General features: G+C 46.4%; 8 protein-coding genes across 8 annotated transcripts; 2 read left to right on the top strand and 6 right to left on the bottom strand.

Moving 5' to 3' along the window:
• Positions 1–511: 511 nt before the first annotated feature.
• Positions 512–2,167, bottom strand: FPRO_08812 (uncharacterized protein; the record flags this gene model as incomplete). Its single annotated transcript, XM_031224718.1, has 3 exons — positions 512–1,736; positions 1,784–1,971; positions 2,021–2,167. The coding sequence occupies 3 exons, from the start codon at positions 2,165–2,167 to the stop codon at positions 512–514; spliced, it is 1,560 nt and encodes a 519-aa protein (XP_031089949.1).
• A 1,315-nt stretch (positions 2,168–3,482) lies between these two features.
• FPRO_08813 (uncharacterized protein) lies at positions 3,483–4,771 on the bottom strand (the record flags this gene model as incomplete). The annotated part of the gene is made up of 2 exons (XM_031224717.1): positions 3,483–4,486; positions 4,546–4,771. 2 exons carry the CDS (start codon positions 4,769–4,771, stop codon positions 3,483–3,485), a joined length of 1,230 nt encoding a protein of 409 aa, XP_031089948.1.
• A 470-nt stretch (positions 4,772–5,241) lies between these two features.
• FPRO_08814 (uncharacterized protein) lies at positions 5,242–6,256 on the bottom strand (the record flags this gene model as incomplete). Its single annotated transcript, XM_031224716.1, has 2 exons — positions 5,242–5,803; positions 5,853–6,256. The coding sequence occupies 2 exons, from the start codon at positions 6,254–6,256 to the stop codon at positions 5,242–5,244; spliced, it is 966 nt and encodes a 321-aa protein (XP_031089947.1).
• A 355-nt stretch (positions 6,257–6,611) lies between these two features.
• FPRO_08815 (uncharacterized protein) lies at positions 6,612–11,310 on the top strand (the record flags this gene model as incomplete). Its single annotated transcript, XM_031224715.1, has 2 exons — positions 6,612–9,071; positions 9,121–11,310. The coding sequence occupies 2 exons, from the start codon at positions 6,612–6,614 to the stop codon at positions 11,308–11,310; spliced, it is 4,650 nt and encodes a 1,549-aa protein (XP_031089946.1).
• Positions 11,311–11,850: 540 nt separating this feature from the next.
• Positions 11,851–13,348, top strand: FPRO_08816 (uncharacterized protein; the record flags this gene model as incomplete). Its single annotated transcript, XM_031224713.1, has 4 exons — positions 11,851–12,039; positions 12,093–12,297; positions 12,344–12,813; positions 12,863–13,348. The coding sequence occupies 4 exons, from the start codon at positions 11,851–11,853 to the stop codon at positions 13,346–13,348; spliced, it is 1,350 nt and encodes a 449-aa protein (XP_031089945.1).
• A 133-nt stretch (positions 13,349–13,481) lies between these two features.
• Positions 13,482–14,420, bottom strand: FPRO_08817 (uncharacterized protein; the record flags this gene model as incomplete). The annotated part of the gene is made up of 1 exon (XM_031224712.1): positions 13,482–14,420. The coding sequence occupies one exon, from the start codon at positions 14,418–14,420 to the stop codon at positions 13,482–13,484; it is 939 nt and encodes a 312-aa protein (XP_031089944.1).
• An 858-nt stretch (positions 14,421–15,278) lies between these two features.
• On the bottom strand, positions 15,279–15,894 carry FPRO_08818 (uncharacterized protein; the record flags this gene model as incomplete). Its single annotated transcript, XM_031224711.1, has 2 exons — positions 15,279–15,572; positions 15,634–15,894. The coding sequence occupies 2 exons, from the start codon at positions 15,892–15,894 to the stop codon at positions 15,279–15,281; spliced, it is 555 nt and encodes a 184-aa protein (XP_031089943.1).
• Positions 15,895–16,778: 884 nt separating this feature from the next.
• On the bottom strand, positions 16,779–18,355 carry FPRO_08819 (uncharacterized protein; the record flags this gene model as incomplete). The annotated part of the gene is made up of 4 exons (XM_031224710.1): positions 16,779–17,197; positions 17,251–18,029; positions 18,082–18,191; positions 18,245–18,355. The coding sequence occupies 4 exons, from the start codon at positions 18,353–18,355 to the stop codon at positions 16,779–16,781; spliced, it is 1,419 nt and encodes a 472-aa protein (XP_031089942.1).
• Between the last annotated feature and the right edge of the window lie 493 nt (positions 18,356–18,848).

Raw genomic sequence — 18,848 nt, 5'->3', positions numbered from 1 at the left:
GCGTCACAAGGGCTGTATTCAGCAGGTATGTCAGCGAGGGGGTTTCATCAGGTGGCGAAGGGAGGGTTTTTGGCAGTACGTATAGCCACTTTTCCATGGCGAATCTCGGCCAAGATTGCCAGCGAGGTCAGTTACCTCTGCATTCGATATTTCATCGTTCTCGGAGGGATAGCACGTTTGCAGGGCGGGTGGACTGTTAAATGGACACGTGTAAAGCAACGCTCTGAAAAAAAACCTGACGTCACTGTCTGGCTTCAGAGCTTCTCTTGCTTTTGGTATTTATATTACGATAAATATTTAATTAAAAATTTTAAAATTATAATAACTATCTTTAAGGAACTAAATTAATTGTATATTTAATAGCTATACTATCTAACTAGCTACAACTAATTTTATTTTTTAGTATTTATAGTTTTCTTATAAATAATTAGTTATAAGTGCATTTGAAAATATTTAAGTATATAAAAGCCTAGTACAGGTTTTTCTAACTGTAATATAATTGCTAGTCAATCTAACTCTTTTGTCTGGGTATACATTTTAACTTCATTTCTGGTTGATTTATCCACGTTTCAGGATCCCTCTTCCATTCTGCAGCTTGGTCATCAGTAAATTGCAACTCATAGCCCTGTAGCAAATGAATGAGAATTGCTCTCAACATCATATCTGCCACGTACTTTCCCATGCACTGTCGCGGCCCAAAGCCAAACCTCCAAAAGTTATACCTGGATTTAACTGGGCTTAGAGATAGATGACGCTCTGGGCGATATTCAAGACTATCCTTTCCCCAGAACTGGTTCCGCTGATTCAGAGCATATGCGTCGACAATGAAGTTGGTGCCGGCGGGGAAGAGGAAACCATTAATTACACGGTCTGTTGGAATTGCCTGCGGAACAGAAAAGGCTGCGAGGGGCCGTAGCCGGGATGATTCTAGTATGCATGCCGATAGGTAGGTGGTTGAGTCAGTGAAGTAGCTGTTAAAATCTCCTCCCTTGGGGCTTTGTCTCCGTTCTTGTGCTTCATCAAGTATACGCCGTTGGTGCTCAGGGTAGGCGGCTAAAAACACGAGGTTCCAAGAAATAGCCCCCAAAGTAACATCTAGGTTGGCAAAAAGAGTCTCATCGAGAGTGTGCAAAAGATGCTCCTGGGTCATTGCACCTGAAGTCACAGCATTATAGAGGTCCACGATCGGGGGTCGAGATCCAATGTGGATAGCTCGATCAAAGGCGTCCCGATTAAACTCAATCCACTGCTCTTTGAATAACTCGAGAGATTTGTTGGTATCGGTCGGGAAAAATCGTGACCATTTGAATCTCGACAGACCGCCTTCTATGACCTTGCGAAATATCCCTTCGCGCAGAGGTGCAAGTTTAGCAAGAGTGTTTTCCATTTCCCTTGATAAGCGTCCATAAAGCACATCGGCAATGATCCAAAAAGGGAGCATCTTCAAGTCTGCTGCTGGATCGATGATTTCATTGGATAGGTTGTCTCCGGCTTCAAGGGTCTTGAAGTGACGCACGGTTCGTTTCTGTATAATCTCCAAGTATTTTGGTACCGCGCTTCGTATGAATGCAACTTCTGAGACCTCTCTGACCCGTTTCCATTCATTCTGGCTCACGAGGCCAACACACTTTCCAAGTAGTTGCCCCAGTAAATACCCAGAGTTATTATTGGCTGCTTTGATGTGTTTGTCTGAATCCTTGAAAACCTGCTGGACGTCTTCAGGTCTTGTGAGAACACTACGATAGATTAGACGGAAATGATATTAATGGCGCTGCATACGTACACTTCAGGATTAGGACCAGACCATATACGGTAAATGGGCCCATACTCTGACTCCCATTTAACACTGTTTTCTTTGCCGTGTAGAAACTTGGCTGCGTCCCCTTGACCACTGGGGAACCAGTATCTGTTTGAGGGAAAGGGTTTCCCGGCACCAATGTCGCGGACTTGATGAAGTCTGGATAAGAAGGCCTATGAAATGTAAGCAATTGGCGTGCAAAGAATGAAATGGCTGGCACACATTAATGATAGTTGACAGCAGCCAGTTCACGGGTCGGTTGAGTAGCCTCAAACCAAGAAACAAGAAAACGAGAAAGGGACCTATCAAAGGACTCCAGGTTACAGTCACCAAGTCACGAAGTGGGTGGGTCTGAGGAGTGTCGATCATTTTGATAGATGGGTTCGGATTGAATGCGTTTCATCAGTGGTCTGGCGCTACTGGCAGTAATGAATGAATATCTAAACTTTGGCTCTGCTCTATGAAGTTGAACCCATTTGGGTGGCTTGTAGCTTGAGCCCCACCTTAAGGTCCGGAGTCCCCTGCCCAATGATCTTGGCTCGGTAGTGGCAGGGCTATTTCGGTGTCCGTTGCTACCTTTTCGGCCCATAATATCGGTCACCATGGTTCAACCAATTGAATCTACTACCAAAGACACAGGTTTTCCACCAAATGAGACGTTGGTGAATTTTAATCATGTCCAAATCGTGGCGCTCTCTCCAAAACATCCTTGACAGCTGGACGGTCTAGCATCCTCTGAGCCCACTCACTCACAGCTGGCCAATCTTTTATGTCTACACCGAAGAGATTAAACATCCAAGGCATGGCAAAGGGAAGATACGACAAGTCTGCTAACGTGGGACGGTCTTTCAAAGCGATGTATCTCTGACCCGGTTCTGAAAGGCGTTTGTTGAGGATATCCCATTGCTTAGTTGTATTCTGGTGCAATCTAAAGTGGTAATTTAGTAATTATACCCACAATTAAGTACCGCGGTTAACAACTCACTTCTCGATTGTCCTTGGAAGCTGAACTGGCTCTTGTCTATTAGGGTACCCTTTCAAAAAGTAGAGCCAATACTTTGCCGTAGCCCTAGACCGTTTGTTAGCAAACATGTTCATGTATGTAACATCCCTAGTCGGCTTACCCAAGTCCAGCGGTCTGATAGGCCGTCCATGAAAGCACAGCTCCCTTCTCGGCCGCTGTTCTTCCTGTCCACTCTCCATTATCATCAGATCGGTCCGCGAGATATTGGAGACAGGCAGTGCCTTCAAAAACAATCACATCCTGTCCAGTTTCCGGATCTCTGTCCTTAAGAGACGGCACATAGCGCTCTGGATGGATTTTGTAGAACCATTCGTCCTTGGTATCGATAATGGAAAGGACGTAGGGAGTTTTTAGCTCTTCGGCTAGGATAATCGGTTTGATGTAGTTGATATACGATGTGGCGTCAGCTTCTTGATCAGCTTCTTGGCCTGAGATGTCTATATTCGAGCTGTACCTTTGATAATGTACAAGATCACCCTGCCATCGGCATCGAGGTCTCCTTTGACTATTTCGCCACTCGCCATGATGGTTCTTGAGATGTGTTCGTATATCCAACTAGGTGTTGTTTGAAGCCTATGTCTGTATCTAGATGAAATAAATAGCCATTATGAAGACCAGCGGACCGAACATCATATCGGCACTTGGTCTCTGAATATACCCTTATGGCCTCAAGTCAATGGCCTGTACCCAAGCATTCCTCAACGGCCAGATCCTCTCGGTCCGCCACCCAGCCCTCTCAGCTAGTTCATTCCATTTAGCTTCGGTCCTTTCCTGGCCATTGACAGTCATCATCATGTTGATGTCTCCGTATACCGAAACCCTGCCACTCCGAGTGTCGGATAGTACGGACTCTAGCACTATCAACCGGCTTGACTCGGTCGCAATGATTGCCTCCCGAATGTTCTTTAGAATTTTGACAACCGTCTCGTCATCCCAGTCATGAAGGCACCACTTCATTGTGTAAGCCTCATACTTGGGCAATTCTTCTAGAAAATTCCCAGATATAAGATTACCACGTGGTACCCGGCTTTCAAGGTCTTCAAATTGACCGCCTTTTGTGAAGAATGGAATGATGTGATCTATCACGGCCGGTCGGTCAAAGAGAGCTCCCGACATCCCGGGGTTAGCTCGTAGGAGCGAAGCTAGTAGAGCTCCGCTGCCTCCTCCGATATCCATGACAGTTTTATCTCCAATCTCGTGCCAAGGATAATCTACGAGAATTCCAGGGGCCATTGCCTTGGCACCCCCTCCAAGGGTCTTGTGTAGTTGCGGGACCCAGCCTTGGCTTTCAAAGTAAGCAAACATGTCCAAGTCGGTGTCGAAGTTGACCTGTGCGGCGCATCGAGTAGAGCCAGATTTAACAGCTTCTGGGATGCCTCTTGCAATATCAAAGAACTGATTGCCATACAGAGTCACCCAGTTATGCCATTGAGTTGCATGGTCCTTCAGTAATAGTCTGGATACATGGTTCAAAGCGTACTCCTCCGTCGCAGGTTCATAGGAGAAGATACCCTTAGTGTAGAGAGGACGAAGGATTTGGCCTAGCCTAAGTGGCGTTGCATGGGTCACCATAGCCAAGTGCTCCAATGTCTTTGAACCATTGGCGAGATGACCAGGAACATCCAGGTCTACCGCTGCAACAAGACATTTGGTATCAGTGTATCCTACATATCTGGTTAGTTAATTAATAACCGAATTGCGGATAAGATGGGTGGTAGATTACCAAAGAAATGATCCGCGAGGATAAGATGGGCCGGTTCCAAAATCAATTGCATTTCTCCCAGCTTGTCCACTACCGATGTAGCACGCTGTAATATCTCCTTGTCCGGCAAAGCTTTGTCATTATATAACAGCTCTTGCAATTCTCTTTTGACCCCATCGTTAGTCAGTATCGAGAGGAACGCTGTCAAAGATGCCTCTAGCTGGACAAGGGTTTGAATAAGCGACATAGTGAGCTCAAAGTGATGACGAAATAACAGCGATACTGCAGTAAGAGACTAGCACTTGTATCGTTCTACGTCGCTTAACGATCCAGGTGCAGTAGTAGAATATATACTTATGTGACAAAATGGTAATTGGTTGGAGGACGACAGGAGCTCTATGCGGAATGGTCGGCATGTGCTTTTCGGCCCGTATTTAATAGAAACCCCGGAGCAGTAAGACTCTGTCGGCATTCAAATTCACCGAAATAACATAGAAAGAATTCATATAGAGGCTATCCACTAAGATTTAAAGTGTTCATGAGTGCGACGTATAACAAGAATAACCGTTTAAGCCAATAACTGTGGTGTTGGACTATTAGGCTCGCGTAGAATAAGGGCTTCACTTTATGTAAACTAATTCAAGAGGATACTTTCAAATTATTCAAGGTCTACCTCAATTATGAAGAATAGCAGAGTGATCATGTGAATGCATCCCATCAAGCCAGCTCAGCGCCAAGTTGAGCGGCCGCAGCACCAGCTGCCAAACATCCCATACCAACTGCCTGGGACACCGCCTTCATCATGGTAGCACAATCTCCCACTGCAAAAGCTCCCTTGACCTGAGTCTCAAACATCTGACCCTCCGTCTTAATATCGCCCGTGGGCGTAAGTTCAAGTCCTAGCTGCTCAGCAAAAGGCCCATTAATCTGCCCCATCGGCCCGTGGGCCAAAAATCCCTCAACCACCTCCGATCCATCCTCGAACTTGATCACAATGTCCGAGCTGTCTGTGGACTTCATTGAAAGCCCCACGATTTTTCGATTGTCTACCGTGATGCGACTTTTGGCCCCTTCTGTACCAGTGGCTGTGAGGTCGGACTTGATCTGTTCTCCAAGACTGTCCCCTCCATTGGTATAAATCACGGCTTTATTAGAGAGTCGTAGGACCATGCGAGCAAGATGGAGTGCCATGGGTGAGCTACCACTGAAGTTCATACCCAGGACACCTGCAGATGGCTTGCCTCGATCCTCATACCCATGACAGAAGAGGCAGTGAAAGCTGATGGCGTTAGTGAATCTAGTGTTCCATCTTGGGATTCGATACTCACATTCCTTTAGCCCAGCATTCAGAGTAACCGGGAATATCAGGGAAAAGATCCTTCCATCCTGTAGCAAGGAACAACTTTCGACCTGTCCAAGTAATCCCATCCGCATCGACAAGCTCAAAACCAGAATCGGTTTTCTTCGCAACTTCTACCTGCTTATCAACAAACTGGAATAGGTCTGCATAACGGTCTAAGAGGTCTTGCCGAGCCTTTGAACGAAACTCGGCAGGTGACTTATGATCCCACGCGGCGAAGTTATGCATGTGGTTAGACGGGGCATTGCGGTAAACTCCAGAGTCAAAGACGGCTACTTTGTACACCTGACGCACGAGGCCGGTTGCTGCCGATAGTCCGGCAGGACCGCCCCCTATAACAAGGGCGTCAAAAGTAGTGTTTGCAGTCGACATTGCAAGAGAAATACAAGAGCGCTTGTATTAGCTTGTGTAAAAAAAGAAAAACCGTTTTGGTTTCAGAGAGAAACAAATGATCAAAGTTGAGAGATATTTAGCATTATGAGCTGCTTTTCCGGGCATTAGTCTCTTAACAACCGACGGGCCGAAGGAGTCGTACTGCAGTGATGCAGGACACCGATGGCCCGGTGTAGCGCGAGCCGGGGCAACTGCAGCTTGGACTTGCAGAAGCGCTTATGATAGAATCACGGTAGCAAACCAAAAAGGAGTAACACTACTGGCTTCTTGCGTAACTATGTATTCAGAGTATCTAGTAAAGGCCCCAATACGACATAGCAACACATCCTGCACCATGGACAGCTTGATGAACAACGAAGCTTTCAACACCGTGGCGATAATCCTAAATGTTGTCATCGACAGCCTGGAACTTGATTCCAGTTTCATTCAGAATGGAGGAGACTCGCTCAAAGCAACGTCGCTGGCGAACCATTTCCGTAAACGAGGAATAATGGTCACGCGAGAGATGATCCTCACGAGCCCTTCACTTAAGCATCTTTTCAGCCTCTTCGAATACCCATCGATGGGAAATTATGACCTGCAGGTTGATTCAACACCAGCAGAGTACTCAACTCATCTATCTGAGAGCGACTGGCAGACAGTCTCTCCCGCGGAGCCAGACGTTTTGTCCAGCCCGAACGGCTCTAGCTGTAGGACGTCATGTTCAAGCGTATGCTCCTCCGTGGCCACGTTAGAAAATGAAGTGTTTCCACCTAAAGAAAGCTTGTCGACCTATCGTCTCAAGCCGATATCGATGGCTCAAGGGGCCCAGCAGGCCACAGAGATGCAGTTGGCGCTGGTCCATGGAACTCTTAAGGATCGTCGAATGAACATGATCAGGTTTACCATGGTGCATCGCAACGAAGACATCAATAAAATTCGCGCAGCTTGGAAGTTTATTGTCGATCGAGTGGATATCTTTGATATGGCTTGGGCTGCGCCGTTTACTGGTACTCAGCATCCGCGTTTTGTGTGGGTCGAAGATCCATCAGAAGACGAGGCAAAGACAACCCTCATCGGTTCCAGGTTCACCGTTACAACCCAAGATACGAACAACGGTACCTCTGAAGTTATTTGGACAGTACATCATGCTCTGATCGACGGCATTTCCGTCCAGCTTCTCCTCCGCAACGTCCTAAGAGTCGCCAGCGGCCACTCCTCAAGCACCATGCCATCCTTTTGGAAATGGGCACAAGATCTCAAAACGTACCAAAAGGATAACGCCAACCTTGCAAAAGAATTTTGGTCGCGACAGAAGAAGCTTTATCCCGAGGCCAAGGGTACCCTACAGTTACCTAAGCCTGACACGAACAATGAACTCAACGAGGCCAAAACTATCACGCTTCCTATAGATGACATGCGAGGTCGCCTGGAAGTGGCAGCAAAGCATTCCAATGTCACGTTAGCCACCATGTTTTATGCAGCATGGGCGCTTGTCGTTTCTAGCTTCTCAGACTGCAGGACTGTTGTTTTCGGTGCTCTACTCAGTGGAAGAAATATCCCCATTGCAAACTCAGACAAGGTAATTGGTCCTCTGATCAATTCGCTGCCACTGTACACATTTGTAGATCCAGATGCTACAGTTCAAGAATTTCTGGCTTCACTGTTTAGGAGCCTTCTTGACCTTGAGCAGTTTTCCTGGACATGCACCGACCACGGATTTGGTCGGGGATATGACTCGACGCTGTCTGTCGAGACATGGCACAATGACTGGTCTGAATTCGACATTCGACCAGTTGCGACGTCCAAGTCTCAGCAGAGCGATGTCCCGCTGGGCGTAACTGTAAACACTGAGAGTCTTCAATTCCAGTACCATACGGACAAACTCCGCACTGTGGATGCTGAGAGAATAACTTCTTCTTATCAACTCGCCCTTGAACAGATCACTAAAGTACACACGCCCGTCGGGGTGGCTATGGAGGCTCTCGTGTCAGCACCAAGCCGAGCCCTCTTGACCAAGTTCGGTAACTGCATGTCAGGCCGAACCACAAGGTCTTCGGTCAGTGACGACCTCATCAGCTTGTTCAACAGATGTGTAGAGAAACATCCAGATGGTATTGCAGTCGACAACGGGGCTGTACAAGTAACATATCGTGACTTTGGCATTATGGCAAGTCGTGCTGCTTCCAGAATTGCCTCGATGATCTCCGAAGGTGACATTGTTTGCGTTCACTCGGACAAGTCGCTCAACTGGATCGTGGCAATCTTTGGTATCCTCAAGGCAGGCGGTGTATACTCATCACTGGATCCGATTCTTCCATCAGAATTGAGAGCAACCATGTTTCGGAATGCCAACGCCAAGTTGTTCCTCACTCCAAAGGCATGCCAGCTTTGCCAAACGCCATCGACGTGTGATTTATGCGACTCGATAGACTCAATTCTAGCAGATCCTACGGTAAGCCTAGACAAGAGCGACAAGACACCCAAGCCATGGGCCAATGCCTATCTCTGCTTTACGTCTGGTTCCACTGGGACCCCTAAGGGCGTTGTATGCACGCACGAGGGTCTGGTTGCTTTCCAGAGCGACCTTGAGGTGAGACTCTTTGCTCAGCCTGGAGTTCGCATTGCTCAGGTCATGTCGGTTGCATTTGACGGAAGCATTCATGAGATATTCTCCGCATTGACACATGGTGCAACACTGGTTTTACCGTCTAGTGCTGATCCCTTGGGTGCTTTGGACACGGCTCACTCGGCGATTCTAACGCCTTCTATCGCTAGGGTACTGAACCCCGAGGACTATCCGATGCTGAAATGGGTAAGAGCCACTCTGTTGATGATTAATCTAAGACTAACAGAACATTAAGGTGTACCTTGTTGGCGAACCGGTTCCTCAGATAGTATCGGATCGTTGGTCCTCTGTCAAAACTCTATACAACATGTATGGCCCTACCGAGGGTACTGGCGGAGCAACTATCAAACGGTTGACTCCTGACGATGCAGTCACCATTGGAACACCCAACCCAACAACAAGAGTCTACATCTTGAACTCGCAGGGAAAACTCGCCCAACAAGGTATGATCGGTGAGATCTACATTGCAGGTGTCCAAGTCGCCCGGGGATACGTAGGTCTTCATGACCAAACTAAAGAGCGATTTCTCCCTGACACCATCATGAGAAATGGAGAAACCATGTATCGTACAGGGGATCGAGGGTACTGGACCGAAGCTGGTGAAATATGTTGCCTTGGTCGAAATGACCGTCAGATCAAATTGCGTGGATATCGTCTGGATCTGAATGACTTGGAGATTCGCATCTCGCGAGCAGCCCCCGAACTTTCTGGTGTTGCCCTAGCTAGAAAGCAAGATGAGCTCGTGGCAGTTGTTCAGCCAGAAGGTGTTGACATTCAGCAGTTGAAAGCCAAGATATCCTCAGCTTTGCCCCGTTACGCCATCCCACATCACCTTGTTGCTCTAAACAATATTCCCATGACGCCAGCTGGAAAGGTTGACTATCGCGCTGTTTCAAATGCTTGCGAAAGACTTCCACAGAGCCATAGTGAGCCTTTGAGCGACATGCAGCGGTTGGTCACCTGTGTTGTCTGCAAAGTCCTGGAGATAAAAGACACAAAGCGAGTATCTCTCGATTCGGACTTTATCAGTTTGGGTGGACACTCCTTGAAACAGATACGCCTTGCTCAAACACTGAGTGAAACATTCAAGACGCGAATACCTCTTCAACTGATCCTATCCAACCCGTCGGTTCGTGGGCTGTCAGATAGCCTTCAGGTCCTGCTTGGTCCAGACCAATCAAAGCCTTTGGCTGTATCTTGCGCGCGGCTTGGGGACAGGGTCTCGCCCATTGAGCACGAGTGGCTCGCCAAGTACCAATCTCCAAGAGGGACTGCTTCTTTCAACGTCTGTTTCGCTTCCACTTTCATTGAAGTATCGGTTTGTAGAGACAGGTTGATCTGGGCATGGAATCAAGTCTTGCAGAGACACAAAATCCTATCGTCGCGATTCAAACTCGATGGGGAGGCCTCAAAGCGATACTCTGATCAAGCACCACCACGCATTGAAGCTTTGTCCGATTTTGACTTTTGGAAACAAGCAAACCGACCCTTTGATTTGACACAGGAAAGCCCCATACGTGTCTTTGTGGCCAGGAACAAGCTTATGGTTGTCATCAGCCATGTTGTAGCAGATTACACTACACTCAGTCTTCTACTTCAGGATGCTTCTCGGTTTTATCATGGGCACCCGGTGCAAGAGAGGCCCATCTACGCGGACTCTACGTCATTGATGGATGCGACATCCGAATCTGTTATTCATTTCTGGAGGGATTATCTAAGCGATCTACCTCAAGCGCCAAAGCTATTACGTGATACACCATTGAGAACCACGTATCGGGGCTGCTCCTTCACTATACAGTTTGACTCCCAGCTTTGGAGTTCTATCGTGAAGCTATCTACAGCCAGGGCTTGCAGTAATCAGCTGTTAGCTATCGCAGTTGTTGCTGTTTGTCTTCACCAAGATGCGGATGATATGGACACTGTTATTGGCATGCCTTCAATGCACCGACAAACCGAAGATGAACTACAGACTATTGGGCTGTTTCTCCAACCTTTGCCTGTCAGACTAAAGCATTCCAAGGCCACTCGAAATTCGTCATTCCTTCAATCAACTCAATGCTCTATGCAGGCCGCAGTGGCACATGCGACTTGTTGGGATAGCGTTGTTAATGAGCTTGGCGTAAACCACCAATATCCCAACCATCCCATTTTTGACATAATGGTCACGTTTCTAGATGACAGAATGGTTAGCCAACTAAAGTTGGATATCCCATCTTTTGAATCTCGCCATATATGGGCGAATGGTGCCAAATTCAAGCTGATGTTTGAGTTTATGGAGGTTCCAGATGGTAGCCTTACGCTTAGGATAGAGTACGATGACTCGTGCATTTCACTACCTGAGGTGGAAGATCTTGCGTCCAGGGTAAAGGCCACATTGGAGATGCTACTAGAAAGTGATTTCGATTTCGACCGGATTTTGCGCTAGGTATCAAGCTTCCGCAGCCTTAGATCACATTTATTGATAAAAAGCAAATTCTTTATCCTGCAGGAGAGGCAATTTCATAGATTATCTCGTTATGGCTAATAGACTCACCATCATTGATCTGGTCTTTCAACTGATTGATCTTCAACCATCTGTCCCTTGCCTTGCGTAAATGACTACTGCATTACCCTGCATTACACTGTATTGGATAACAAAGTCAACGTTAACCCGCCTCTGGAGAAACGACCATCCCTGTTAAGGATGTCGCGAACCTTGAGGGATAGGCGATACAAAATGCACAATCTTATACGGCCCGAAACTTAGCGGGGACATACCGGCCGGAGCCTTACCAGGGGTTACCGACCGGAGACTTAGTAGAGCATGGCGGTCAGAGAATCACCAGTAGCCAGATATATACAAAAGCTTCAAAGTGGAAAGCCAGTATAGCTTTGATATAGAGATATTAATACATTGAATTAATTTATATAATACTATAGTGTGTTAAAATAAGTATCTGAAATATTTCTAAATATTATTTAAATTATGACCTTAACTGAGATTCTTTCTCCTCACATGAGAGACATTGTGGCCGCAGTTTTGCCAACAGTCTCATCAAATCTAAGCGACAGATCTTCTGATAAGATAGACCTTGCCACAGCTGAGAACTGGTTAATTAGGCCTGAGCTTCAACGTCTCTGCACGGAAGCTATTCAGAACCACCTGACTGCAGACGTATGTGTCAGGTCATGTTACCTTTTGGATCATGGAGCTCATCTCTACATTAGCATTTGTCTTATTCCAAAGGCTTTGGTGGCGACGCACTGCTGCTTGCATCAGCAGCTGACTTCTTCAACACTTACTTCAAGCCGCTCAACCCTGTCCTCTCAGAGCACATAGTAGCTACGCCTGGCGCCACCTTGTGTCTTGACTCACTTTTATTCAGCATTTGTGATGAAGGGGATATTGTGTTGGTACCCGCACCGTATTGGAGTTTGTAAGCCATTCAATCCTCGAGGCAAGGACTAATCAGACGCAGACGGTTTTGATTTCCATTTCAGACTCCGGGCCAAAATAACGATAGTGCCAGTCATAACAAAGTACGAGATACCTACCGATGGGTGTAACTACGAAATACTTCAAGGCTCTTTAGCTTCTTCCTTGAATGAAGCATATGAAAGTGTCTCAGACAAAAGCCGTGTGCGAGCTCTTATCGTGACCAATCCACATAATCCATTTGCCCAGTGCTACCATGAAACAGATCTCAGGGAAGCAATTGTCTTTTGTCAAACACATGGGTTACACTACATCTCTGACGAACTATACGCCATGAGTGACCTGCAACGAAAACATGGGTATGACGGTAATCGCGGAGTGCCTTTCACCTCGGCGCTTAGGTTGACTCATGAGAGCCCTGAGTTAGCTCAAAAGCTTACGACCTTGTCTCCAAGTAAGATTCATATCATCTGGAGCTTGAGCAAGGACTTTGGTTCAAGTGGCTTGCGTCTGGTAAGGTTGTTCACCCTACAAGTATTTTATTAACTAACATATTACCAAGGGATTCCTCATAAGCCAAAATCCCAGCTGTAAAGCCTTACTAGCTTCAGTCTACCTACTGTCAACTATTCATACGTCCTGTCTATCCTCCATCGCAGCAACCTATCTTCTCAAATCAAAAGAGCTACCAATTCTCATAGAGAAAGCAGCAACACGTCTTGAAGAAGCTCATAAAACTGCTATTACACGGTTCCGTAAATGGGGGTCTCCATTTATATATCCGCATGCTGGTCCCTATGTAACTGTGAAGTTGTTAAAGCAGGCCAGCAATCTCGAAGAGGAAGATGAGGGACTTGAAAAGCTGAAACAAGCTGGGATCGTGGTGTCAAGACTTCGTGGCTTTGCGGGCTGGAAGGAAGTTTCTGAGAATCTAAACCACTTCGGCTGGGTTAGAATGACGGTCGCAGTTCCAATGGAGAGACTGCTTGATGCTTTGGATAGGATCGCGGATGCTTTGAAGTACGAGGAGAAAGAAGACAGGATATAAGTGTTAATAAAGAAGGTTATGACTGAAGCTTATCAGAGGTAGCTATTTGGGATGCTACATAACATGACTAAGTATAGTATTGCTTTTGTATTTCGTTTTGGCTTGAGTAGCTTATGTAGATGTTTAGTCACCACTAAGTAGATCCGCTATGTAGAGACTTTGTAAGATGCTCACCCCTGCGAATAAACAATGTGCACATCTGAGCAACGAGCCTCCTTTGTCCATCCTCTCCAGTTCCACAAACCTCCTTAGACAATTCATAAACAATCTTCAAAGCTCGCTGGATCTCCTTATGAAGTATTCTTTTTGTCATCGAAATCTGCTCTTCAGGGTCCAGTTCAAATACGCCAAACTGTAAAACTGGCGAAGTGATTGCTGAATTTTGTTGATGACTCCACGCCTGACCCTGAACCATGTCTTCAAACAGCACCAGTATGAGATCCAACACTGAGCATACAGTCATGTGACAGCTACGACAAGCTTTGTACTCTTTCTGATCCATTATGGTGGCTAGATCTGTCAAACATGCTTTATTAACGCGCAGAATTTCGTCGATGGAATGCGTTTTGGACCGGACATGGTGTTCAAGTATGAGTATGATCTTGGACAGCGCCGCAACATGAGGAAATTGGCGACCATCGAACTGGATCTTCCTTGTAGCAGATTCCAAGGATGCAGCTACTGATGAGCTCGAACATTCTGGGCTAGGAGGAAATTGTGGTGGTGGCCCCCCGCTTGCGTGTATGGTTGAATCGCCGTCCATGTCTATCATGTCGAGCGTCATGTGATCCATATTGAAGTCAAAGTTCAGACCTGATTGGAAGTCATGTGACCTATCGGACTCAATGGTCGAGTCGCCGTAGAGCCCGGCACCTGCAGCACTGCCAGTACCAGTACTAAAGCAATCAAAAGCGTCGAAGTTTGCCGAACTACTCAAAGGTGATGCCAGAGCGGTTTGTGACAAGTCCAAACTGGCGGAGTTATGCCGTGTTCGTTGTTGGTCCTCATTCTCTTGTGACAGCCCTTGATTTCCCCCTGTAATTTGCGATACTTGTTTATTCTTGCGTGACATTCTTCCAACCATAGAGACTTTGTAGCAGCACTTGAGTCCCGCTTGTCGACACCGAGCGCAACCTGTCTTTTCTCCACTGCACCGAACCTGATGTGCATGCTTGTCAGCCTTGCCGATCCCCATTCACTGCGGCTGGTTGGTTCTGGTATACCTTGGCACTATGGCATTCAGTGCATGCGGCTCTCAATCGAGCAGGCTTTTCCCTCTGTTTTTCGGTCATGGCACCACGAAGCCAGGAGGGCCGGAAATAGGGCAACTGACACTACCCTTTATGTGTCCTTTCAGAATAAATACAGCATGGGTGCGATCGACTTGGTTCCCAGCGGGGACTTTATTCTTGCTGTCCCTGGTTTATTCGTTAGTGGCTCGATTATATCGATAACAATGAGCAACCAACGAAATCTCTTGAATTCTCAAGATCTTGAACTGTCAGCTCAAGCCGGGCAGAGTTGTGGATCGTGAATCATGATTCAGCAAGGCCGTTGGCTACTTAAAACTACCGGCCATCAAGGTTGCATCATCCCACGTCCGCTAAACGAAAATCAGTCGGAAATAGCGCAGCCTGCACCAGTTTAGGTCATTCGTAATATCAATCAAGCATAAAACTACTGCCTTTAATTATTCCGCGTAGCGAGTCCGCTCACGCAATGGGCTAGATTCTCCCACCAATACCCACTTCACTGACATTGAGTTCATCAATGAAACCCTTGTGGACTTTTTCAATTGCTCGTACTTCGGCTTTAATCTAGTATAGTACTTGCACTTGAGGCTTGTGGCTGAGCGCTTAAATTAGTAGAGGGAACTTGGTAAAAACCCAGTACTCTGCAGCTAAGCCTTGTGCAGCACTGTCTCGCCCCCCTAAGGCCCACCCGCCCCATCTTCTTCGTCTTCTTTCTGCCAGGCGGCTAGCTTTCCTTCAGTCTTCCACTTGCGAATATCTTTGACAGCGTTCTCGCAGGCCCCTCTAGCCAGAGCTGTATAATTGACCTCTATATCCTTAGCAGCCTGTGTTCCAGGCTCAACGTTGTCGAGTTTGAGTTCATACATGGCTGTCAGGAAAAGTACAGGTCGTTCGTCGTCCTGTTGCCCATTTGTGCCGTGAGACAGTAGGAAGGTACTTGTGGCGCCCGTTGAGACTGTTTTTGCTTGAACCTAGGTGGGTGTGAGCGGACATCAATCAATGCCTCGGAATGGAATGTGGGGGCGCACTTACATGAAGCGGTGGGGCGATGATAACATCCTGGATCAGATCCTCACCAGCCGCTGTATGGACCGCACCATCGGCAAGGGTGAGCTTACGACGAAATTCGTTCTTTGTACCTGCTAAAACCTCACAAGAGGCTACATACGGTGCAAAGTCGTGGGGGTTGCGGCCTCCCCGTCGAATCCCATACCAAAGTTCTGTCTCATTGAGAACAACGTTCTGATCTGGGGGATTCACGGATTGAGTGAAGGCAATGTTGAAGGTGAACATCGACTGGGTCATGGTCTAACAGGGGGTAATGAGCAAGATTGACTGAAAGTAAAATATACCGAATAAGTAATTCGTATCGGTCGAGCAATGCAGATGAAGCAACAGGGTTGATGATCTTACTCAACAGTCAGTCATGTAGAGCGTTCCATGCTAACGCTATCTATATACATTTCGTGTTGAATCAATGCAAGCGTTCAAGTCAGGAGCTAGATATGTTATTTGCAGCTAAGATTTATGCCTGAGAGCTTAAATCAGCTCAGAGAACTTGGAATCATGCAAGCAGTGATTGCTTCCGGCTTTGAAATGACTTTCGGCATCTGTAAAGTGGAAGGAACGCTTCGGCCCGCTTTGCGAAAACAAATTACGAAAAGCCGAGAACCCTGGTGGCCTAACAAGCCTCCTGGTTCCCCCGTTGGAAGCCACCAATGATAGACCTTCAAAAGGTTCCTCATGAACAGAGCTATCAAGGTTGCCGAAACAAGCATTTCGAAATGGAAATAAGTATTATTTAAGGTGATAAGTTTAAGTATATAGTAAGATTTCTATATAGCAATTAAATTTAGGCTTATTATATTGAGAAACTGCTTTATACTTGAAATATATACTGTAAGTATTAAATGTAAACTATATTACCTAAACTAAATTATTTACTTATTTATTAATAGGGTTTTAAATAAAATTATAATAAACTATCTAAATACAATGAAATTTATAAACTTTAATATATATCAAAATTAAATATTTTATTGTTTAATAATAATATATCTCTTAAGTTAATTTACTTTTTATTCAGTTTTTATTATATGTTTAAATATATAAAGAATTATAATAGAATTAAATACAGTTATATTCTTTTAGTATTGCACTATGTTAGCTAACTGGTTCTATTTCCGAGACCTAAACATAATCTCGGCCTGTGCATCAGGAAGGATTGCCAAACCGTAATGAATCTGACCTGGCTTGCCCGTGCCCTTCCTAAGTTTGACATCATAGTTCATAAGTAGATGCGCGAGCACCACCTTAATCTGAGCGCTGGCGAAGAACCGACCCGGGCATGCCCAAATACCGTGCCCGAAATTGATGTTGTCAAGACCTGTTGATGCGTGCTGGTATTTAGTCTCGTTCCCTGGAACCTCACGAAGTCTAGAGAAACGAAATGGATCGAATGTTTCTGGGTCAGGATATACTTTGGGGTCGTGGTTAATGAAGTGGCTCATGATGGTCATACGTGTCCCTGTAGGAAGAACGTCCCCGGTAGATGTCTTAAGTCCTTCTGGACTCGTGACGATACGGGGAATATTGACTGTGCTGCGATTAGTACGATGAAACATAAAGTGGGAGGATGTATTTGTCTACCTAGTGACGGAGGACAAAGGCGCTGAGACTCTTTGGCAAAGCTATCAAGCTTTTTCAACTTGGCCAGTGAGTTCTTATCAATTACGCCATTTTCTCCAAGAACTTCCATCAGCTCCTTTCGCATCTCCTCGACGTCTTCCTCGGGAGTGGCAGCCAGGTCAAAGACGATATAGGTCAAGGCGTTGGATAAATTGTAGATTGAGGCAAATGTTGCCAGGAGTTGATCTCTGCCAAGCTCCTGAACAGTTGGGGCTGTTTTGTACTGCGAAATGAACCAGTCGAGTAAATTCCCCCCAACAGGCTTCTCTTCGTTAGCCAAAGCTGGAGACGAGCCCTGTTTCTTTTCCAAGAGTGGTGCCAGTTTCGCCTCATTATTCTTCCTCTGACGCTTCAAGCTTCGTACCTGAGGGAGAAAAGGGGCGACAAAAAACCGGACCGGCTGAGGGATCATCTTTAGAATCATCCAAGCCTTTGAGACGTCGGCTGTATAGTTGACATTGGCTTCGACCCAGTCTGGTTCACGACTCAGTGGAAGTCCCACGAACGCCCTTCCAGACATGAGAGATGCGACTCTGCACATGGCCTTGCGAGCAATAACAGGCGTCCAGTCCTGACATGGGCCGATTGTGTTGGAAATTGCATATTCGACCTCCTCGGTGAATGACTCGAGAACGGCCGGGGTGTTTCGGGTGAGAACGTTGCGCATTGCTGAGTCGAATTCGTCTGACTTGGTACCCATGTAAGTATATTCTCCGAGAAAAACATCGTAATGGTGCTTTCTGAATCCTGTCAGTAGTTGAACCGCGAGCTATTATCTATCGGCCGACTTACTTAATTGACACAACTGACTCCGGGAGCCCACGGATGGTGTCTACATCGGCGGGTGGCAGAACAGCCATTTCCATACCTGGCAGTTCGAGCATAAAAGGCGAAGTCGGGTACTGCAGAAGCGAGTCAGCTCTCAAAGTTAGAATCGGATCAGGGACTGAATGACCTTTTGGTACGCCTCGGTAAGAATAGCCAGCACATTATTGTCTCGTAGTTTGAATACCGGCAAATTATGCTTCTTTTTCGGTAGGACCATGCGATATAGACCATAGGTCATTGCGAGTAGTAAGGCAATGCCGTAATGAAAGGGCACATGTTGTAGCTTTGCAGCCTGACTAGCTGAAAACTGTAGCAATCCCATCGTGAAGAAGTGGAATGATGGTAAAAGTTCGATGTCTCTTCTGGGAAGGCTACTGCTTTCGAATGGTTATGAGGAATTGAAGGCACAGACACCACATAAGATCAAAATCAGTGTCCAATAAGATAGTTCAGATTAGGAAAACATCGTCGCGGGCCGTATGATCGATCCTGTCCACCCTGCTTACAGTATTTAGGAATCTAACCCAGCACCATTTCGGCAGCACTAACGATCTGCGCCTCCAAATACCAGTAAAATGCAGCACACCGACATGGTTTGGTACTTTGCTTACGGCTCCAATATGGCCAGCACAACACTCAAACGACGGCAGCTAAACCCAAGAGACTCTCGGCCTGTCGTTGTGTCCTCTCATGTTCTTTGCTTCGATGTGTTCGGTGTCCCATACAAGGAA

Source organism: Fusarium proliferatum, assembly GCF_900067095.1.
Source record: "Fusarium proliferatum ET1 genome assembly, contig: FPRO_scaffold016, whole genome shotgun sequence".
Lineage (NCBI taxonomy): Eukaryota > Fungi > Ascomycota > Sordariomycetes > Hypocreales > Nectriaceae > Fusarium > Fusarium proliferatum.
The sequence above is the reverse complement of the archived record's forward strand: the minus strand, read 5'-3'. Positions and strand labels throughout refer to the sequence as shown.